The sequence below is a fragment of the Aphelocoma coerulescens genome, chromosome 10, assembly GCF_041296385.1.
Source record: "Aphelocoma coerulescens isolate FSJ_1873_10779 chromosome 10, UR_Acoe_1.0, whole genome shotgun sequence".
NCBI classification, from domain to species: Eukaryota; Metazoa; Chordata; class Aves; order Passeriformes; family Corvidae; genus Aphelocoma; species Aphelocoma coerulescens.
In genome coordinates, this window is record NC_091024.1 from 5,736,612 (window position 1) to 5,760,180 (window position 23,569).

Sequence of the window (23,569 nt, forward strand, 5' to 3'; positions counted from 1 at the left end):
TGTGTTTAGCACAGCTTACTGGGGAAAGAGCCTGGCATGCTCTCTCTCTCTCTGTCCTCCTAATGACACTGGGAGTCTTTGGCCAATTTATCTGAACTTGATAGAGGGTTACAAGTCGGGAGGTTATCATGAAACCAGGCAGAGTAAAGAGAAGTTGTTGTAGTGCCTTGCGGGGAAGAATTCAGCATTAACATGTTCCTCATTAGTCACTGGGAAGTCCACAGGGGATGAGCTTCACAGTGCCCCAGACTGGTGCACAGAGGGAGGACAGGTCCTTCCCTGGCTGTGGGACAGTAGAGCTGTGCCTGCAGCCAGACAAGTTGCTATTTGCAGTGCCTGAGTCACCCTTTATTGGGAGCAGGTACTTAAGAGGCTGTGATTCCCTCTAAATGTTTTCCTGGCCCGCTGTGTACCCAACCAGCCAGTCAGGAGGCACTGCCTTGTATTTGCAGAGGGTAATTGTACACACCTTATTTATTGTGTAGTAAAGAAAACAAATTAAGGTTGTGTAATTACAGAGACAGGCATGCTTTTAAATAAGGCTTAAGTAGTCAGATTTCTATTTAGAAAATTAATAATTGCCATTTCTGTCTGCATCAGAGGCTCTTCTTAAACTGTCTTCTGGAGGTTTACATGCTCTAAATTAGTTTGTGGGCCAGCCCAGACACAGCTTCTATCAAAGAGCACTCTCTCAGTGCTGCCTGCCAGAGCAAGGACAGGGTTGAAGATCAAACTTTCCCTTCCAGCCTTCACCCAAAGGCCTTAAAGATGGAGACCCTGGGCTGGTTTGTGCTGAGTGTAATTGTTCTTTGAGTATGGTGTGGTCAGGCACTTTTATCCGTGTGATCACGTTCTTCTTCCCTACAATGAGGATTGAGGAAGAACTGAAACGTGCTGGCAGGAATGCTGCAGGGGCCCACTTTGCCTGTTGAAAGACTGAGCTGGGTGAGCCGTGGATTTGTTTTCCCAGGCAAATCTGAGCTGTGATTAATCTGGAGCTTCCTAGAATGTCCTTTGTAGGTTGTGATGTTTTCTGATGGGGTTGGCTTCAGTGTCCTGGTTTGGTTCCAGGCACTGGTGTGGTGTCAAATGAACCGGTGACTTGGTATTGAATGTAGTTTGTAGCTTTGACATGAGGATTCCCAGAGATATGTTATGGGTTTAGGCTTTGATAGGAAAGATACTGGGCTGCATCCCCTGCAAATTGCAGGTGCTGAGGGAGTACGAAGTTGGTGAGTTGCCCTCTGCCCTCTTCAGTGCTGTGTCAGGACAGGACTTGTAGCACTCGTAGAAACTGGGGCCTGCAGGCAACCCTCTTCCAAGGCTGGCAAGCTTCACTTTCTTTGCTCTGTGAGTCTGGGAGCTTGACCGAGAGCTCAAACTAAATAAAGAAATAAACAAAGTATCAGATTCTGAATTATTCCAAGTGGAACACTGTTTCCTCTCAGTCATGCCTTGAGGATCACTTTCCCCTGCTCTGTGGTTAATAATCTATTGTCTTGCCCTGAAAGAGCTATTCTTAGATGTGAATCAGGATTTAACTCTCTCTCTTTTGCTCAGTTCCATAACCAGCTCCAGGCCCTGTGCCTGCCTGCATCCCTCCCCTTGATTCTGGATCTCCAGCTACCCTTACTCCTCCTTCTCCATGGTTTCTTCCTGCTTTGTCCTTTCACCACTGCACTGCTGGGTTACCCATCCTGACAGACTCCTAACCCAAACCTGTTGTTTGTTAATTGCTCTTGATTTCTCTCCGTGCTCCTGAGTCAATGCAGCCTCACGAGGCCGTGTGCATCAGCGCAGGGCAGCGTGTGAGCTCGTAGTTCACTGGGAAGGTGGAGTAAAATGCGTTTGCCTAAACCACCTCTTTGATAGTTTAATGTGTTTTGTTTTGCTTTTCCTAAACAGGAGCCAAATTTCTCCGTGAATACAGGCAAAATAAGAAAAGCATGAGAAAGCTTTAAACAGCCTTTAAGTTCTATTAGGTGAATATCCCTTTACTATCCCTAAGCAGGCAGCAGCTTGGGTACTTTTTGGTTCCCATTTGTACTCCAAGGATGTTCCTGCTCCAGCCCCTTCCAAGATCAAATTGCTGTGATTTACTCAGGGAGCCATTTCCCCCCATATGTTTCTAGTCCTATGAAATTCTGGCCATGCTTGTAGCACAGCCACTAGAATAAACAGCTGTAACATCCCCTCTGCTTCCATAAACTTTCCTGTTCTGCTCCCCATCTGCTTTGTCCCCTGGATGCCAGTGTAGTGCAGGTCCTTGCTGATATGCTAATCGGCAGCAGGGCCTTGATGGCATGTTTATTCCCAGTTTACTGCCGCAGGTGACTGATAAGCAGTTGACTGCAGCTACTCCTTTTGCTGCAGTGGCAGAGGTGGGTCCTGCGTTTTACCAGCCATTGTGCACGAGGCCAGAGGAGAGAGACCAGTTCCCTGCAGGACTCTGGCTTTCCTTCAGGCTGGGTTGAAATCATTTGACCTGCATTCACAGGGCTGGGTAACTAACTCCTGGCTGCAGGCTGCCTTGCTTGGCTGTGGGGAGGGTTTATTGTTCTGTGATAGAAGGGGGAGAGGTGAGTTTGTGACTGATGTAGTCTAGTGGGACCTGAGAGAGAGTTTCCAACTCAAGCGCTTCATGCTTTGTGCCAAGATTTGTCCTGCTTCAGTTCCCCATCTTAAAATCTGGAATAACATTTGTTTTCTCTGCTTTTATTTGATCTATTTGAGGCATAACACCTTGTATGATTTCTAATGAAACCTGGCCTTGAGTTGTGGGATGCTGTTGCAATGTGAGATGAGTTACACTCTGTCACAAATAAGTTTTGCCTACTTGCATTCTTATGTAATGTCTACCACTCTGGTACCTGGGCTCTCGGGATTTTACTGTGGTTTTGTCTCTCCTTCTTTCCTTTGAAATGTTGAGATGATCTTTCCAGTTACATTGTGAGAGTTATTTCCCTTTCTGAAATTTGATTGTCTTTTGACTGACATGTGAAATGGGCAACTGTGGTTTTTGTAAAGCTCCCATTTTTTTCCCATCCACTCTTTAAACATAGTCTTCAGACTATGTTCAAATTGAAGCTCTTCCTACAGTGATGCATGGTTTGTTGTTTGTGGGTTTTTGTATTTTTTTGTTTGGTTGGATTTGATTTTTTTTCTTATTTTATTTTTAAATTTTTTATATATATTTTTTTTACAAGATTGGAGTAAAATGTGAACTTCAGACAAGTTGGTGGGCTTGGGGGTGTCAGCCTCTGACCTAGTCTTTTCTGTGCAACAATGGCCTGGTGGATGTCTTGTGGTGAGCTTCCCCTCAAAGAGAGGCACAACATTCCTCTTGGATGTGATGCTGAAAATGAGATGTAGTTGTACCTTGGTTAAACCTCATGGCACCTCTGAGACCACCACTAGCACAGAATGAGCTGATTTCTGGAGATTTGGGTGTGTCAAGGAATGGATCTTGTTTCTAGGCTTCTGAGATCACTGCAGCATGGAAGTGCTCCAGAAACAGCTTCTGACTGTCCCCCTTGCTTCCTCCCCAAACCCTGTGGTGCAAAGCATTTCTTACCTGTCCGTGCCAGTGTGAGAGGGGCTGCAGAGGGAAGAGGAACCCTCCTTGGAAGAAGGGGGATATCTGAGGACATGGAAACCTGCTTGAAAATGCTGGGGGAATGAACAGTCGTGGCAGGATGAGTGGAAGTTAAGTGACCACAGAATTTCTCTCTCCTGGGATTTTTCTTTCCACGGTCCTAGTTTACTAACAGTATGATTGCAGGGCTGGTTTTTCCCTTTTTGATGTATTGGCAACAAGCACCAGGGCAGAAATATAGAAACATTGAGATCATATGCTATTTGAGCAATAAGATACGACAGGGCATGAATGATGGGACATTAATTCATGATAGTGTGTGACAAGGCAGGAATTTAAATGTCATAAGTTAGGCAGTCGTGAGTTTTATTGGAATTATAAAATTTTATTAGAATGCTGGTCAAAGGGTGGAGTTTCGCACCAACCCCTCCCCTTATTTGTATCTGGGAAGGGATAAGCTGTTAATTATGTCGGATGCAAGAGACTGTGGGGTGTTTATAGGGCTGCCAGTGACAGCCAGGGGTGTGTCTCCCCGGGGAGCTGGGGGTGACCATGACTTTAGCCTTGCTAGTGCTTGAGGATTGACCATGTTTCATGCCTGCTGTCCTCCGGCATGCCTGAAGTCACGCTTGGGCACTCCCGGGACTGCTTCCCGGGGGGCTCTGCCGGTGTCCGGCGGGGTGAGGCCGTGCCCGGTGCCCTGCGCCCCGCGGGGCCGCGTTTCAGCACCACGGACAGGGCCGGCGGCTCCTCCTGCCCGCCCTGACCCAGCTCCCCGCAGCCTCCTGGCCCCTGGCCCAGCTCCCCGCAGCCTCCTGGTCCCTGGCCCAGCTCCCCGCAGCCTCCTGGTCCCTGGCCCAGCTCCCCGCAGCCTCCTGGTCCCTGACCCAGCTCCCCGCAGCCTCCTGACCCAGCTCCCCGCAGCCTCCTGGTCCCTGACCCAGCTCCCCGCAGCCTCCTGACCCAGCTCCCCGCAGCCTCCTGACCCAGCTCCCCGCAGCCTCTTGGCCCCTGACCCAGCTCCCCGCAGCCTCCTGGTCCCTGACCCACCTCCCTGCAGCCTCCTGGCCCCTGACCCAGCTCCCTGCAGCCTCCTAACCCAGCTCCCTGCCTGCGCTGAAGCCTCCCGGCTTCCCTGCCCTCCCAGCCCAGCCTGCAGTTTGCCCCGTGCCTCTTCTGCCTTCTCTTGGAACAAGCTCCTTCACCTTCCAGCCCCAGCCTGGCTCTCAGGGAGCAGTGCCTGAGCATTCCCGGCTGCGGCTGCAAGCTGGCTCAAGCCTTGGGGTGTGAGCCTGCCTCTGGGGTGCCCAGGCTGGTTTCACTGCCAGCAGTGCCTTTATTCTTCCATCTCCCCTGCGGTGCAGCCAGCCTGCCCGGCTGCCTGTGTGACAGCTGCAATACCTGCAATATCCCTGGGAGTGTTCGAGGCCAGGCTGGATGGGTCTCTGAGCAACCCGACCTAGTGGAAAGTGTCCTGCCCATTGCAGGGGGCTTGGAAAAATATGATCTCTATAATAAGATCTCTCTTCCAACCTAAACCACTCTAAGATTCTGTGAATACTAACTTCCTGAACTGCAGTGGTTCCTGGCACTGACTGTGCTCTGCAGCGTGAATGGATTTGTTTTGCAAACCACTACCCGGCTGCTGTCTGGGGCTTTCTCACATGAGTAGTTCTCTAGGACATCTGCCATCCAACCTCGCTGCAACCGCAATCCGTGGGCTTTGGCTAAATGTTTGCTGTGTCCAGTTGTGCGTGTTGATAATTGTGGGCAATTTGCTGTCTCAGAATAATGAAGGAATGCCTGCTGCACTCTGAAGCACTCAGTGCTTTGTGGTGATTAGTCTTTCCGTTTGAAAATATTCCTCACAGTGACCAGCAAAAGTTACGTTTTACCCATTCTTCTCAATACATTACGTACTTCAAAAAAAGTAACTTTTGTGTGCAGGCATTCCTGTTTGTTTTGACAGGGTTCACTGTCAAAGGCAAAGCGTGTTTCTGCTTTTGGGGTGGTTATAAGTGTGGAGTGTAGCAAGCAGGCTTCACTGGGCTCTGGCTGGATTAAGACACCACCAGTTCCCTGTCCCCCTCAGCCAAGGTGCCTTGGGCTGTCAGGGGGGCACATCATGCCATGGCTCAGGTGTGGCTGCAGGCAGGCCTCTTCTCAGAGCATGACTCCTCCCTGTGCGCTCAGGTGCTGCAGACAGGTTTTTGGGCAGAGGCGCTCCTATGCCCATGCTCAGGTGTGCCCCAGGCACCTGCTGTCTCCCTGCTCCCCGTGCCCACCCCACAGACACCAGGGGGAGGCAGCAGCCTGGCAGGAGGCAGCTCCTGCTTGGTGCTGTCTGTCTCCCAGGCTGAGTGTTCTTCTTGTCATTTGATGAGGCGTAGCTGGAGCAAGTCAGCCTCACCTCCTGCTGCGGCCAGGAGGCTCTGCACAGCATGGGAGGTGGCAGCTGCCATCTCCGCTGGCTGATGGCGTGGTCCTTTTGGTTCCCCCCGTGGGCACCTCCCCGTGCCGGCCCACTGCCCCTGCCTGTCCCCAGCTCTGCTCCCCCGTGGTGCCCAGCTGCTGCTGCCAGGCTCCCAGTGCTGGGGGCGCAGGTAGCTCTGTTCCCTGCCGAGGTGGGGCGAGTGCTGCAGGCTAATGGCAGGCTTTCTTTTCATTAGCTGCTGTAAACACAGGGTTCTGGCAGCAGCCTGCTTTTCTGAGCCCAGGAAGACCATTTCTCCTTTTATCTATAATTTAGTGAAGTGTCAAGCCACAGAAGTTTTAATGATAATAAAGCAGCAGAGGAAATTTATTTATTTGCTGCAAAGGTGGGTTTCATTCCAGGGTTGGTTTTTCACACTTCCCTCGCAAGAAATGTTGGCTGCTCATGTAACCTCGCTCCCAGTGTGTTCAGGCTACCTTCCCTGAGAAGCTCAGCACTACACTTTGTGCTTGGCTGAATGGCTTTCCAGCCCCTCTGCCACGCATGACATTGGGGCCAAGCAAACTGGGAAAGGAGAAGCAAGGGAAACAAGCGAGGTGAGAGCATTCATGTGCTTGGTGAGGTGTAATGGAGGTGAGGCATTCATGCATTTCCCATCTTCCTCCTGTTGCTGTGCATCTCTTACATCTGCTTCCCAGACCAGCCTCTGTGATGGATTTGACTGCTGAGGAAAAGCAGGGAAGGGCTTTTTTGGGATTACACATAGCGCTTGCCTTCTGTCAGCCTATGAAGATGCCAGTGCTGAGTGGAGATAAAAAGTGGATTGATGTCATGTGCAGGGACAAGGGCTTCTTCCTGAGGTTCAGGAAGGCAGAGAGTGGAACTCTGGGATGAGGATGTGGGAGGTACAGGGACCAGGCTGGAGAGAGGAGGTTCCAACAAGGGATTGGAGCAAGGCATCTTTAGGGAAGAAATGGAGAGCAGAGGGGGGATGGGGTGTAGAAGAGGAGACAGGGAAAATGGATCTAGAGAGGAGAGGGAGGATTGACTGGGGTAGGGAGAAGCACATGTGTGTGGGAGGTCTGCAGGTGGAAGCAAGTGTAAGGGAGAAAGGGGTTTGCTAGGAAATACTTGGGAACCACGCCTCTGAATTAACCAGAACCTTCCTCACCCCTTTCGATGTGGCAATATTAGAATCTTTGGAGGCAATATTAGAATCTTCCTAATTATTTTTCTTGGACGAGTTTTGCTATCCTGATGATATTAATTATTCTTAAAGGTCAACAGCACTCACTTGAATCCCCTTCTGTTCTATCATGTAATCAGTTAATTAATTGGAAACCATTTAGCAGAGTCTGCCGAGAGCTCAGCCTGCCGTACGCCCTGTTGTTTTGCTATTGCTGGAGATATATATATATATATATATATATATATTCTTTCATATTTATACCCCTTCCTTTCTTCAGAGGCTCTGCAGAGCTCTTGGTACCCTCCCAGTCCATCCCAGCCTCTGGCACCCCTCCCTGAGTCAGGAAAGCAGGGGCTCAGGCCCAGCTGTTAGTTTTTGGTTTCGTTTTTTTTTTTGGGTTTGTTTTTTTTTTTTTTTACTAACCCCTTCGAGGTTATTCAAGGCTCATTGGTTTCTGGGCATCCAAGTAGGTGGGGATATTTGAAGTTATTTTTTTTTAATATAAATTTGGTGTAGGAGCCCTCTAACAGCTGAGCTCACAGTCCCTCTTCAGGAGGAAGAGGCAAGACCAGAACATTTCCCAGCACGTCTGCGCTTGATGTGTTGACATTGAGGCTCTCACATGGACCTTGTCCAGCTCTCCCACTGTCTGCCTGGGCATTTGGAGTGACCTCCCAGCTGGGGTGGTACCTCCTGATGAGCACCTGTCCCTATTGCCTCACTGTATTCAAGGGGGAGGTGGTGGGAAACATGCGGGATCCTGGGAGCCTGGTGCTCATAGAATCGTTAAGGATGGAAAAAAACCTCTAATACCATCAAAGTCTAATTATAGTGCACTCAGAGAAGCTGGGAAATGCCCCATGGGCATGGCTCTCTTTCCCATGCCATCTCCTCAAGCTGTGCCTTGCCACAGCTCTGAGCTCTTCTCTCACACAGGGAGATCAGGTTGGCTCTGGGTTCACTGGAAACCTGTGAGCAGGAGGCATTCCCCAGTCGTTCTCTGTTCCCAGCTTGAAGAACAATGCAGTTTGAAGCAAACAGGGTTGGATAAACCCAGCCCCTCACTGGAGCTGGCAGCTGGCAACCGTTGTCCTCAGCCAGCACACATCTCCAGTATTATTTCTGCATGCCAAAGCAGGAGGAGAGCCCAGTATAGAGTAGTATTTCAGTCTAATGGATCTAGAGTTACTGCAGTTTAGGACAGAAGAGATGGGTTGGGGGCAGTGCAGCCCTGAGGACCTCTTGGCTGCAGGAGGGCAGCCATGGGGAAAGGCTCTTGCCTGTTGCAAGGTGATTTTTCTTTTCCTTGAGCAGAAGACTGACCTATTGTGTGGATGCTGCTGGACTCTGCCCTGCAGGGAAGCTGGCAGGCAAAGGGAAAGCAACTGCAGGGCTGACCCAGCTTTTAACCTTTGCTCAAGTCCTCTGAGAGTCCAGATGTCTTTGGAGAAGAGCGATGGAGACTGCACACAACAAGGGCGAGATGAATGTAGTGCAGAGGGCCAGATCCCTGCATCTGATCTGCCTCGAAGCACAGGGGACAGTGTGACCCACATCTGGTGACGCCTTCCCATCTGTACCATGAGCTGAACCACAACTGTGAGCAACAATAAACTCTGAGGGGTGATTTGTCTCTGAACAAAGCTTTGTGCAGCTGGGAGATGCCTCAGAAGAGATGACTTGGAGGGTGTGGAAGTGTCATGGGGTAGGAGATGGCCTTTAAGATAAAGGCTGGGCTGGGTTGAAGGCAGCAGCAGGACGTGGCTGCTGCACTGCAGAGGCAGTGGGAGGAGAGGCGTGGGTCAGATGTGCTGCTGGCACTGGCTCTGGGAGCCCTGTGACAGAGGGTGTGGTGCCTTAATGCCTTCCCACTTGCTCTGCAGCTTTTGCTTTTTAATGCTGTTTTTTAAAGAACAGTGCAGGAGAGCAGCCCCTTCCACACCTCCCTCAGCCCTGTTTCAGAGTGAATTTGAAAATCAGGGTCCTGCAACTGATAAATACAGGGGGATTGGTAGTTCCTTCCTCCAGTATCACACCTCCAGGACCAGTGGTGTGCATGTGGAGTGGCAGGGTCTCTTCTTGTGTGCCACCCATGATGGTTCCTCTCTCCTCTCTGATGCAGGATGCTCTGTGTTTGGGAAATTATTGCAGATTTTGAGCCCTAGAACAAGAAATAATTTGTGGGGAATGAGATGATTATATCAGGGCACATGCTGTGTGACTTGCGCCTTACGAGGTACAGGACAGAACCTGTGTATGGGAGAAAGGATTTAGTTTTGTTGTCCAAATGCACAAAGGAAGGTTGAACCTTGGAGACTTTCTGGTTTTGCTGTGTCTGGTGTCAGAAAAGCCCTGGGGGTTGCAGGGATGTTGTTTAAGGAGCAGAATTGGGTTGTAGGTAATGCCAGACCATGGCTGAGGCCCTCTGTAAACTGTCTCACTCCTCCATGGCACCAATATATGTGTCCTGGTGATGAGCCTGAACAGGGAGCAGATCCAGGAGAACTCCTGGCAGCTCTGAAATCTCAGGCTGACCAGTTTAATGGCACATCCTGTTCTGCTTGCTCTGCTTTCTGGGCATGCAAGGCTTGCACGCAATTGGCAGTGCCCAGTCCTTTTCCAGGCTGTCTCAAGCGTGTCCTGCTGGGACTTGGGGCTGAGCTATTGGAGATTCCAATTGAGTCTAATATTTGCAGAGCCTGATTTGTGGGGAGGCCTGTCCTGCCACAGCTTCTGGGACTTGTTGGGGTAATTTTAGCACACTCATTAAGGGAGGACAGTACATTTTTTCCCTTAATGAGCAAAGCTGCTTACTAAACAGGAAGAGAAAGGAGGGGGACAGGCAGGCAGGGAGGGTGATAGGGAGTGTAACAGTGCTTTTAGAGGTCATTGGAGTTATGTAGCAGGGATAAGCAAGCCCCAGAGTGACTTTCCAGCATTTCTCTGGTTCAAACCCAAAAGCTTTAACGGCTTACTTGCTGCAGATACAAAGCCTGAACAGAGCTGCCCCTACAGCAGCATGTGAGGCTGTGACATTCTCCTCTCCTGCGGCCACCAGCACCCAGCAGGGAGCTGTGAGATGATGGGAAGCACCTGTTGTGCCCAAATATCGAGGGAGTCACATGTGGTGCCACCAGCATATCCAGCACTGTGGACCACAGCTGAGGATGTGCATCTCTCCTCGCACTTCTGCCAGGCACTTGCTCGTGCTCCCTCAGCCCCAGCTGCTCTGTGAAGTTAATCCCTCCCAGTCAGGATTTTCATAGTGGCACCATGTTATTAAAATGTGTGAAAAACTTCTCCCATGCAGAAATAAATGTGTCAGCTTGGAAACAAGGGCAAGTGGAGGATGGAGCTGCGTGGAGGAGGGACAGGTGCACAGGGTCCCTCCCCAGCAGCAGCGTTTCTGCCGTTGCGTTGAGCTGAACTGCATAAAATAACTTACAGTTTAATTACAGGGGCTCCTGCTTGTTGGTGTCATTAATGAGGCAACTGGCTTAATTTAGCTGAATAAAAATGGCTTTAATAGTGGAAACACTTTTGGCTGCTGGGTAATTAAGGGAAAACTAAAAATGCTGTCTCCTTTTGCACTAAAGTCCGCTTGTTCTGGTCTGCAGATATCCAGATTCCTCTTTGTCCCACCCTCACCCATCCCTTTTTTAACCCCAGGAGATTGTTCAGGAGGTGCACTCCATGGCCTCATCTGTCCCTCACGCTGCCACAAAATGGCAAAGGTCACCTCCCCTTCCCTGTTGGTCACCAGTGAGGTCTTGGCAGTGCCTGTGGGAGCTGTGGGGGAGTGTGCAGGATGTGGCGCATCCCCTCCTGAAATGTAGGAAGAGGATGGAGGGAGAGAGCAAGGACTGGGATTTAGCTGTCACTCAGTGGTGACAGCCTGCCCTTGAGGTGTGCAGGGAGGTGCTGGTGGAGAAGGCTGGTGGGGGTAGGAGCAGGAGCCTTGGGAGCACGGCTGCTGCAGCAGGAGGATTGTGGAGTGGTGTTGAGCCTCAGCCGTGGGTGGGTTGGGTGGCTCTACCCTGGACCTGGTCCAGGTGAGCTTCATCCAACCCCCTCTCTCTACTCAACTCTTTTTGGAGGTAAAAAGCACCCTGGCAGCTACTTCTAGAGACTGTCTCCATGGAAAAGAGCATCCTGTGAGTGATGGAGAAAATGTCCCATGGCAAAGAAACAGTTTGAATATGTTCCAGGAACGCTGATGGCAGATCTGTCCTGGAAGAGACAGACTCCTGTTCATTGCTGAGAAACACACAGGGAAGGCATTTTGCCTCCCTCTGCCTGTGTTTCCTCGACGTGTGATGTGCTTTTTTGTTACAGGTGGAGCTGATGCATAGGCTGTTATAAAGGTTGTCTGGCACACTGCTGCAGGACTGCTTCCACTTTCCTATAATTCTGCCAAATTTTAATTGCTCAGGCTGAAGTTTTCTGTGCTGGGTGTCTGCTCCTGGCTGATTCTATTTTTTATTATTACTTTCTAGTCTCACATAAGAGCTTTCTCAAATGTGTGAGGTGGTAGAAGGGAGGTTGGGAAAGAAGCTGTTTTGCTCAAGCTAGAAAATGCTGGTGATTCTCCTGCTACAGAACATTTGCACCCTCCTTTTGAGCAGGGAAAGAAATCTTGTCAAAGGGCAGATTCCTCTTGGAAGACTTGGTGTTGCTCAGGGACATCTTAGGTCAGCAGAATGGCTCTTGGTCCAATTGGAGGGGAAAAGTTTTGGAAAGGATGTCTTGGGACACTGGTGTTGGTGTGGGAGGACATAAAAGTGGGGAAGATAATAGGAAATTTGGGCGTGGACAAGGAAATTGAGGCTGAGAAATATTTGGGAGTGGTTGGAGAGCAATGAGTAGTGTGGTTCAGCCAGCTGGGAGGGAGAAGGAAATTGGTCAGGAAGGAGAGAGCTGGCACTGCCCAGCCACAGCATGGGAGGATGGGGGTTCATGTCCCTGCAGGTAACAGGGATTTGGAGGTGGCAGCAGACTTTTGGCCTTGGAAATGCAGCAGGAAGGCAGAATGGGCCTGTGAGAGGCCTTGATTTGGAGCTGTGAGAGGACTAGTCCTGGATGTGAGTGCCTTGATTTTCCCCAACCCTCCCCATTTATGCTGTACAGAGCACTGGGAAACTTGGTGTGTGCAGCTGAGGTTTGTGAGTGGGGGGGGAACTTTGCAAGCACCCAACAGGAGTTACAAAGTGCTGGAGCTCAGAGCCTCGCCTGTGGAGCCATAATTTAATCTCTCCTCATGTGCATGTACTGTGATTCCATCTCTAATTACAGAATTACATGCTCACTTCCCCAGGAAACCTGCCCCATCCAGCATGTGGGATGGATCTGTTCTGGGGACAAATCACTGCTGTGCAGTGAGGTTTGTCTGGAGGAGCTCTATTTTCTGCAGCACAAGTCAGTAGCTGTACCCTTTTGCATGTGGAATCCCTGTCCTGGCATCTCTGACCTTTTGAGTTTGTGACCGAAATGGTGTATTTTTTGATGTGTGTTTGTGTGCAGCCCCTTTCGGTCTCTGTGCTGAGGTCTGTCTCTGAGCCTGAGGAAGGACCTTTGTGATGTTTTGAAGTCCCTGAGGTGTCTGTTTCCAGTGACAGACATGTTCCTCTGTGTGTGTGTCCAGGCTGGTCTGAAACAGAGCCGTGGGTGTGTGTCCCCCTGACCAGCCCTGCAGAAGCTGATGGTCAGGTCAGATCAAACCTTGGCTCTGCCCTTTGAGAGCAGAGTCTCCTGCCAGACGTGTGCAAGGGAAGACCCATCTCCTCTCTGCCTAATGCTTGCTGTGGGTTGTTGTCTGGGGGAGGGAGGAGGTGGTAGGAGTTGGTTTCCAGGCACTGCAGGAGATGAGAAGCGGAGCACATCTGCCTGGCAAAGCTCCTTGCATTAGTGAGGATGTATCCTTTCTCCATCTCTCTGTGTCCTAAATTGTAATAACACGATCATGCTATTTTTGATTCCCTTATTTGCGTGGAAAGCCTGTTGTTTTTTCTCTTCTCTTTCAGAATCCAATTTTCTCTTGACATTTCTGCCTAATGTAGCAAAACATGACCTTTGAGAAAGGACATTCCAGCGAGATTCACTCCCTCCTCTGCATTTCTGCCTCTCTCCCACATCTTGCTGTCTCTCATGCATCCCCTTTACGCTTCCTTCTTCTCCCTGGGCTGGGGGAGGGAGTTTACTGTCTCACTTTTCAGTAACAGAGAGTTGCTCCTTCCCCTCCCACTTTTCATCTGTCTTTGCAAAATTTCCAGATGATCAGTGCCCTGGGGTGGATAAAGGAGGGAGCCTTGCAATGTTTTCCTTCCCCCCTTCTTAGCTTTACCTGCCAGTTTTACCACCTTTGTCAGAGACTGGAAGCAGTTTGTCTACAGACATTGGAATGGTGGGATCATAGTCATGTGAAATGAGGTACCTGTGGTTTGCTGTGGTTCCCACAGCGGGATAGTCTGATGTGAAGCAGAGCCAGAATTTAAAAAGGCAGCGCTGTGCCATCATTGTGTTTGGGCTTGTTCTTCTGCCAGGCTCGTGGACAGCCTTTGGGACAACGCTCTGCTGTGTGAGCAGCATCTCCACTCCTAATTGAATAGTTCTGTGCAGGTGGGACAGGACCAGAATTGTTTTTCCCTTGCTGAAAGCCAGTGTAAGGGAAGAAATGTATCTGTCATCCCAAATCCTCGTGCATCAGACCTGTGCCAGCAGGAGTCATTCAGGGTTGATTTTAGCACTTATTTGCAAATCAAACAGGGACTAGGGGCTGAGCCCTGCACAGCTGGGCTGCCTTGGGTCATACCTCCTCTCTGGCCAGCCCAGAGCTGAATGAACTTCAGATGATTCATGCCCCTGGTCCTTCATCACTCTTCCCTGTGGGCCAGGCTGAGGCAGAGGGGTGTCCTCAGCCTCGAGCTGGGCTGCCCTGCCTGTGGCTCACAGCAGGGATGGATTCAGTGAGGGCTGTGAGGCAGCACCTCCTGTGTGTTCTGGAGGTGTTCTGTGAGCATTTGGGGCTCTCCCAGAGCTTGTGATCACCCATTCCTCTGCTCACTCACCCCATGGGCTGGTCACTCGATTGGTGGCTCTCAGGCTGGCCAGGTGTCCCTGGGAAGGCTGGCTGGAACAGAATGTGTATCATTGCCATCTTTTTGTGCCGTTAGAAACCAGGGGCTTTTCTCCTTCTGCTCACCCTACTCCAGACACATTTCTTCCTCTTGTTTTTATTAATTCAGTTCCTTTTACATTATTTCATCCTCTCTGGCTTTCAGCTAAAGAGAAGATATCTGCTGGGTTGCAAAGCTTTCCCAGGTAGATGAGATTTATGTTTTTGCAAGTTTGGGCAGATGGAGAGAGGGATGGGGAGCTGTTGGCTGCTGTAGCAGTGGTACCCCTGGGTGTAAGCAGCACACAGCCATTCCGGGACACCTGGAACGCACAGCTACTGCAGATCATATGATAACACCTTGGGTAATCATCGTGCTGTCATTTGAACCTGGCTGTTACTATTTTTAACGTGAGGTTTGTGCTTAATTTTTTGTTCAAGTTCTGAAATTAGACTTGTTCTTTTTGCTTATGGTTGATTGAGCTCCAGATTCATGGGCAAGAGTCAGACATTGGATTTTTTTTTTTCCTTAACATTGCAGCAGGATATAAATCATTTTTCCCCTTTAAAAAAAAAAATAAAGATGAGAAAGGTTCATTTGGGTTTGTCCTCATTAGAATCTCCCATTATGAAATCTGGACTTGAGTTCTAAACTGCTTGACAGCCTTCCCATCAAGGAGGATGATGAGCTCTGTGGAGGTGGTAGGGCCATGTGCAGGAAGAATTATTTACAGTGACTGCTTTCTTCTTTTTTCCCCCTTAATTTTCAGAGACCTCTCCGGGAACCGGCTCACCACTCTGTCATGGCAACTCTTCCAGACACTGCGACTCTTTGAACTGTAAGTCCCACCCTGGGGGTATCTCCTGGGAAAAGACAGGAGGCTGAGAGGAGGAACGATTTCCAAATAGAGCTATTTTGAAGCCAGCGAATAATTACCTAAAACTCCAGTGGGCAGCAACATCCTTGGGAAGCTTTCCTGGGTATGGGAGTACCAGAGCAGAACTGCTTCTCTTTTAACTTCACAGCAGCTGGCTAATTAACGTCAGGATGATGAACAAGTCATGCTTGGAGTAGTAAATGGTTGACTAACTCTGCGAGCACATTAGAAATACTTACTAGGCCAGATTTTTGAGTGAATGTCTTCAAACACTTGCTCTCATCTGTTGCAAGGTAGGGATAACTGCTTTTCTTTGGTTGGTGCACATGCTTTACAAGACACCCCTGCTTTTTAGGCCGATGATTCCCTTTCTCTGTAGCAACAGAGGCACCTCCCAGCTCTGATGTGGGAGATGATGAGGTAGTTATATCTCCTGGGGCACTGGTGGCCTTCAGGCTGCTGAATTATTGATAGAGCATTCAGCATCATGCTTGAAGAATAAGTGGACACGAAATCAATGGAGCATTGCCCTGATGACCTGTTTTGTTGAATTTTAGAAATAGTTGTTTGGTGGGTATAAAAAAATATATATGTAGGATTTGTCCCAGAGGATCCTGGGAAGCTCCATTCATCCTCACGATGATCAATAGAGCTGTAAGCTAGAAGTGACTTATGAAAGAATAAAGACAGTCTTTCAAGTGGGAGTAAGTGTGTTATCACCAGTGTTACTGCAGTGTATTTTATTTCTGTCAAATTGTTAAATGAAAAATACTAATAGTGATATTAGAAAATGGAGAAACGCCCTTCTGATGGGGAAATTTGGCTTGCAGAGTTAAAATGCTAAATTCAGAATTCGTCTCCTTGCTGATTACAGCTCTAAATATTTTTCAAGCCTGGCTCGGGTTTCAATTTTAATAGCATGAGTCATTTGTATTCTTAGACCTTTACTTATTGTCATTGCCCTGTCTGGCAAAACTCAGATTGATGGTTGTTACCCAAGAGAGACCCAAGAGTGGAGGAGCAAATGGGGCTGCAGTCCTGAGCTGGAGGCACTCCCAGGGCCTGGGGTAATGGTGAGCCTGCAGATTAACAGGAATGCTTCCAAAGGGGCTCGTTTTTATGTGCTTTTGCTTCATTTGGTCATATTTTGTTTCTTCAGGCACGTCCCAGGTCTGCCAGCTCCAGCCAGGCTCAAAAGACCAATACCAAGCACAAAGGGAGTTGAGAAGCTGCTTTTGGGCAGCAAAGGGTACTTCACTTGATGAATACATCTGTGTTCTGATATGATGCTCCTGGCAGGGAGCTGGTGTGCTCAGGGTGGCTTTGGATGGTGTCAGCAGAGTCACTTGGGGCCAGCACTCTGCAGCGTGGCAAGTGGGACTGAACTGAATTACCTGGCTCCAGTTGGAGCTGTGCTCAGAGCAGTTTTCTTGGGGATAACAAACCCCAATGAACAAAAGAAGTAATGCACAAGAAATGTGGGAGATCACAGGGCTGGCTGGTAGGAAGTCATGGTGGGGTGGGAAAGCAGTACTGATGTGGTGTGTGTTGTCCATGGCCTCACATGGGCAGCTTTGGCATCGTGTCGGGCAGGAGCCACAGCTGAACCTCTCCTGCTCCAAGCTGTGAAAGGGGTCTTGGCAAACCAACCTCTGGCACCAGCTCCAGTGAGCAATTTAGACCTACAAATGTGCCTGCCCACGGGGGCTGCCTTGCTGTTGGCTGGGCTGGAGTAAGAGCCTGGCCAAGTTCACTTTTCCTAAAGAATTGCTTTAGGTGCTTCCTGACAAATGTTCCTCTCTGAGTTCCTTGTTACTAAGGACCCTCCATCCACATGAGCACAGCTAGGAGGGAGTTACCAGAATAATGTGCTGATGCTGGTCCCCAAACATGACAGCAGAGGGATATTTTATCTCGTACCCACTGGCATGTCAGTTTTTAAGGGGTAGGGGGACGTGCCTGCAGTGTCCTTCCTGGGGCCATGAAACTGTCCTGATGAACTTTGGATTTGTTGGAAAGAAGGCAGTACACAGGTGTAGCCAGAGCTATGGGCTCTGAATAATCATTCACATAAAGATGTTGGGAATTAAGGTTAAAGACATGTTACCTACTGTGGGGTGGTTGTGGTCCTGACTGCTAGAAGGATGGGACCTGTTGGTGAGGAAGAGCAGATCTCCAAGATGGGAAGAAATTACTAATGGATCCCCAAAAGTGGGAAATACTGTATTTTTTATTTTATTTTATTTTTTTTTTTAGAAATGCAGAGGATGGGTGAGTAAGAGACAGTTTTTTGGCACACTGAGCTCCAAGGAGGCTTCCAGAACCTGGGAAAGAGATGGAATACATGGCCCACATAAAGCGAGTGTGAAACACTGGTGAAAGCTAGAAAGGGAGTTGCAGATTGACATCAGCCAAGGACTTGAAATTGAGCCAAAGCTCTCTGGAAAGGGAGAAAGTGGCAAGCAGCAGAGGCTGATGCAGAGACAGCAGAGTGTGAAGAAGGCAGGCTGAGCAGCAGCATTTGTGCGCAGCAGTGGAGAGGCCAGAAGAATCCAGGGACATGTAATCCACTCTTCTCCAGAGGGTTAGGTCTGTGTGGAGGGATGGTGGGACAAGTGGGTGCAGAGGCTCACCAGTGATGCTTCTACTGAATTCCAGTGCCCCTGTGCTATCAGGAAATCATGGATCCGGAGGGAGGGTAGTCATCCAAGCCAAAACTGTGACTTACGAGGTAGCTCCAGCAGTGGAGCTTGTGGTGAGGGAAGCAATGGGAGGATTGTCTCCAGGAGAGTGTTGGGAGGAGAGGAACTACAACTGGTTGTGACATGGAGATTGCCAGGGAACACGAGACCTGACAAAGCCACTCACAGTGAACAATGAGGAGGAAAGATCAGAAGACTGCTGGGCAGGTGGATGGCAACTTGGGGCTTGAAATTGCTGCTTGGCTGCATCCAAGGCACGGCAGCCTCGTGAACGCGGTATTGCTATAAAGAAGAATCTCTTGTTCGACAGAGTTGAGATTTTCTCCTGCTGACTCACTGAAGAAAGGATGGCAAAAATGAGGCACACTTCCAGAGAATATTATCTCTTGCTTCTTCTGGCCAGAAACAAGGCTTGGAATAGCTTCCAGTAACTCCAGCCCTAAATCCCATAGCATGGGCTGACCTTGACCAGCAGGGCTCAGGCTAATGAGTGCACAACTCTCCTAAGTCTGAAGCTGAGTGTGTGCAGGGAAGCATCTGACACATGCAACAGCTCATAAACATTGGACTTAGAGCCTTTCTTATCCAGAAGTCACAGCTGGTTTCCTCTGTCATGTCCTTGGCTTCCTTTGTCATGTCCTCAGAGAGCTTAGGGCTGACATTTCAAGAAATTCCTTCCCGGAAAAACCTAAGACTCTGGATCCAATTACGTCTTTGGTTGTATAAAACCTTGTACTCCTGAACATCTTGCTGCTCTGCCCAACCCATCAGCATTTCTAATACCATCAGTCCCTGCCAAGCTGCCCTGCAGTACATTCCTGCAATGCTACAGCAAGAGGCTTTGGAGGGGATGGGGCACAGCAGCATCTCTGTTAATGTTATGAGTCCAACTTAACATGGTCTGTGCCTCCAGCTTTGAAACTTATCACCACCAGCAGTCCCAGTAATAGAGCTGTGGCCAGACAGTGGGTACTTGCCTGCTCTCTGCATTAGCTGAGCCAGCTGTCAGACACTGCACAGCGTTCCCTGTCCCAGTCCTTCCCTTTCTATCCCATCCCTTCCTGTAAGGGGTTTGGAAATAACAGTTCTGGTTGGACCACCAAGAGAAACCCTGATTCTGGGAAATTAATAGGAACAAAAAAACAAAATCAGATTTTTTTCTATCTGTGCTGCGTGCTCTTTGGTTCTCAAGCTTAGGGAAGTGGCCTCAGTCCCAAGGTAGGAAGAGCATTTTAATTGCAGGAGTATAAAACCTTGGCAGGAGTTTTATGTGAATTGAAACAGACAGGGGAAGTGTGGCAAGGATCTCTGCTGCCCTCTGAGAGGTTTTAGCTGCAGACAGCTTTGCTTTAGCTGATGAGTGGGGAGGCATGGGACAGGGCATGTGTCTCATTTAGCTGCTAGTCTGGAAAAAAACCTGCTTGTGTGTATGTGAAGTCCCTGTCTGTTCCAGAACATACCAAATTGTTGATGGCATCTGTCTCCCACACTGGTCCACCCTGGTGAAGGCTGTCCAGGCAGTTTTGGGAGACAGTGGGTACAGCTCTCTGAAGGGAGCAAAGCTGGGCTCAACCAGGCACCAGCAGCATCACTTTTGCTGGAGAATTGGCTTGATGCCTGCAGGGCTCTAGGGTTTCAGTTTTGATGGGTGTCTTCACCTCCATACACCATCTTTTTGTTAAACCAGCACAATGGGTCATTGTCCCATCAAATGACAGCTCATGGCACAATTGTCACAATTTTCCTCTTTCCCAAACATAATGTGCCTGTTTGGGAAGGGGCTGTGCCCTGAACACACCCTACTATCACTCTCTGCTTATGGTGCTGGTGGATGGCTCTGACTCATGCGCAGGTCCAGTCCCTTTTTGGATGAACTCCTTGAGTCACAGAGCAGCTCTGCTTGTGCAGAGAGCCCAGTTCCTTTGCAGCTGTGATATTTGCTATTTCTCACAGGCGCTTTCAGTTTTAAGGAGGGCTGAAGAAGGTGTGGGAGTGTGCAGAGCTCCTGAGCGCCTGCAGCCAAGCGATGCTTTGGCAACAATTCCAGCCTGCATACAAAAAATGCACTTTGGGTTGGATTGTTCTTTCCAGGAGTAAGTTCTGCTGGATATGTCCCACAAAGAGCCCCTTGCCTTAATTCTCACTGGGGTGCTGCTGCACCCATGCTCTGCAGTGCATGGCAGTGTCCTCTGGTCCAAAAGTGTGTTTTGTCCAAAGGGCACCCTCTGGTCCCCAAGGTGCTTCTCCTTCTTGCAGGGGAGAGAAGGTGCATCTATGTCCAGAGGCAGAGGGTCGTAGGAAGTGGAGGTGTGTTACAGAAATGTGAGAGGAAGAGCTGGAAGGAGCTGTAGGTCCTACTGGTTCCTGCAAGGGGAGGGGTCTGAGGAGAAAATTGGAGGTCCTGGTTTTTGGGTGGGTTTAGAACTGTGTGAGTGTGGAATTCCCTATACACCTCTCTGGAGAGCCAGCTGGCATGGCAAGGCTGGCACCAAGCAAGGAGGAAAGGGTATTTTACGCGTCAGGAATGCTTTTGCAATGCATATTAGGTACAAGGGGTGCACACATCTGTGTCCCTTCTACCCTCAGTGTGTGCCAGCTGTCCATGGCACTCAGCACATCCAGTCTGTGATGGGAGTTAAATTGTGCAAAAACCCCTCTGGGGGGGTCTCGATGAGAGCGAGCTGCATCGCTGGTGTTGGGGCAGGTTGGGGGGGAAGTTCTGCCCTGAAGCCCGTGGCTCCTGTATTATTCATGGCCCTTCATGAATTAGCAATGGGCCGGGAAAGCTGCTGTCTATTACTTACAGAGCTGCCCTTAAGTGCTAGGACAGCAGCTCTCCCAGCAGCCCCGTTTTGTGAGGATATTTGCAGCAGAGCAGAATTTCTCCCCCATTGCATCTGAGCTCCCCCAGCTCCCTGCCAGGTCCCAGGGTACATCCCCAGTTACCTGATCTGCCGTGGCTCTTACCCACGTGCCATCCCATTTTCTGCTGGTATCAGTGATCCTGGGAGGCTCCTGAGAAGAAAATAGATTCATGGTCATGTAGAGGAGGATGTAAAGCCTGTGCAAAGCCCTGGCAGTACCTGTCAGAGCACGCAGGGAATGTCTCATCACTCAAATCCCACCAAATCACTGTGCTAATCTGCTCTGGTCTGTTAAATTTAGTGCTTTGGCCTTTGAGTTGGTTGTCTGAGCCTTGTACCTGTGTCACAGAGGTTTATGTGCTTTTGGTGGGAAAGAAATGAGCTAATGAAAAGCCACAGAGTGAAGTTTAACTCAGTGTTTGCCCTACAAAAAAAAGGTCAGATGACATCTTGACGTATTTGAAAATGCAAAGTGGCATCATTAGGGTTCAGGTTTAGCAACCCTGGGTGCTACCAGAAGACCCCTTCACTTCCTCCTTTTGCAGCACTGTATTGACAAAACAGCAGCTGTGGATGTTTGGAAGGTTGTTTCCAAATCCTGTTAGTCGGTGAAATTAATTTTGTGAAAGCAAGCATGGATTTTTGTAGTAACAAGTGGAACAGAGCAGGAAAAAAGCTCTCGCCTGGATGATGGGGGATCTAGATATTACGTGCAGCAATGGTTTGACCTTTGGAGATCCCCTTCTGCTTTGGGGCAACTGAGCTCACCTTTGGCACTGCTGGCTCTGCTGATCACAACTTCCTTTGCTTTACAGTTGTGTGGGGAGATATTTTGTTTGTTCAGGCTCTATCTCCTAGTTTTGCTAAAATTATCATTGCAACCAGATTTGGTAACTCAGTCCTGGATGAGCACTGGGCTCTTCTTACTGCTGGGACTTGCCTTTCTTGCGTGTCCACAGAGACCTGCAGAGCTTTAAAAATGTAAATGAAATGGTTAATAGGTTGGAAAATCAATTATAATAAACATTCCTGGTATATAAACTATCTGTAAGTGTGGTTTAAATGAAGTACATTAAAGGCAGTGCTTTTCTCCATTTCTCCTGGTCAGGTCAGCAGGGTCTCAGCACAGTGCTGATTGATTTGATTAAAATGCATGTTCCCCTGCACATTAGCTTGTGTTCTGGGTCACCAGGAGCCCGTGTCCATACAAGGAACGTGGGAGAAGAGCTGCCAGCTTCTCTGAGTGCTTGTGGGGGCTTGAATTGTGCTTTGTCCAGCAGAGCCTAGGACCACTCCTGAAGTGGGATTTGAAGATGCGGATCAATATTTTAGGGCAGTAGAGAGCTGCCTTTTCATTTGCTGAGGGGTGACTCTTCTGAGTATCTGGGTGACAGTGGGACCAAGCCAAGTAGTGCAGATCTTGTGGGGAGAGACATTGAATGCATCCGTGTGCTGTCCTGGGAGATGTAAAACCTTGTGTGCACTCACGAAGGAGACTGAATGCATGGATGTGTGACTGTGGAAAAGACAGGGATAATAAGTGCCAGAAGACCCCATGTGAATAACATGGAGAAGATTCTACTTTAGCTCTTACAGCTGCATGGTGGCTGTTCTCCTTGGGGATTCCAGAGCCAGGTGACAGCTCTGCTCATCCTTCCCCATCCCACCATCCTCTCTCACCTCTCTCTGCCTGCAGGAGACTAGAGAGGAACCTTTTTAACTGCAGCTGTGACATCCGCTGGATCCAGCTCTGGCAGGAGAAGGGCGAGGCAAACCTGCAGTACCAGGATCTCTACTGCATGACCATGGATGCAGTCATTATCACTTTGAAGGAGATGAACATCACCCAGTGTGGTAAGGATCCCGGGGCTGGACATGAGGGAGGCCAGGAGGGATCCCTGTGCGATCCAGCACCTCAGGTTCAGCTATTTTGGGAACCTGATGCAGGGATCCCACCACGTGGTTGAGAAGAAGAAGATTGAAGCTGGTTGGGATAGTTTGTAGATTAAAAATAGAATATCTGGGTAAATGTGAAGCTGCTATTAATGTGTGTATGAAAGATATTGAGTGATTTGGGGCATTTTCTTCACTGCAATGCTGCTGCTTGACAAAGTGTCTGTAGTGAGTCTGTGTGATGTCTTGAAAAGAGCTGTTTCATGTAGACCTTCCTGTGCCTAACGAATCCTAGAAGCAGCATATTGTTAAAAGACACTGCCGCTGTATCTTTTGTAATTACTCTTAGGAAATACATGTCTTTATTCATTTTCTTTTGTTTTATTTTTCAATTGAAATCCCATATCTGTAGGGAAGAGCCAGAAGGGACTTTATATCTCTTTCTATTTCCTGCTGATGTTTAAAAGAGTCCAGCGGCCCCAGGAGCAACGTGAGGCGTGTTCAATAGTTATCCCTTTTTCCTTCACCTTGTTCACACATCAGCTGCCTGTTTGGTGTCAGGTTTTGCTCTTCTGTTGCTATTACTGGAAAGCATCCCTTGCAGACTAAGGAAAAAGAGATGTACCTTCCACAGAGCAATTAAACTGTCTGTACACAAGCAGCTGTCAAACTCGCAGGCTGAAAAAAGGAGAAAAAACAGATTTTTTTTTTTTTTTTTTTTTTTTTTTTAATAATCATCCTCTGTACTAGGGATTTGGGTTTGTTACTTGTAGCAGTAGTAGACAAACAGCATGCACGTTTGGATTTGCATGACTTGGGTTTTTTGTTGTTTTGTTGCCTTTTTTTTTTTTTCTCCCAAGTTCACCCTGTCCCTTGAAGCTTTGGAAATTGGCCAAAGTGTGC

General features: G+C 49.0%; 1 protein-coding gene across 10 annotated transcripts in view; it reads left to right on the forward strand.

The window, feature by feature from the left end:
- Positions 1 to 23,569, forward strand: part of NTRK3 (neurotrophic receptor tyrosine kinase 3) — a 205,885-nt gene that overhangs the window by 38,077 nt on the left and 144,239 nt on the right. For all 10 annotated transcript variants that reach the window (XM_069025897.1, XM_069025898.1, XM_069025904.1 and 7 more), the window contains 2 exons: positions 15,100 to 15,168; positions 22,470 to 22,627. In XM_069025897.1, the coding sequence (XP_068881998.1) occupies positions 15,100 to 15,168; positions 22,470 to 22,627 (227 nt within the window). The remainder of the gene's footprint in view (positions 1 to 15,099; positions 15,169 to 22,469; positions 22,628 to 23,569) is intronic.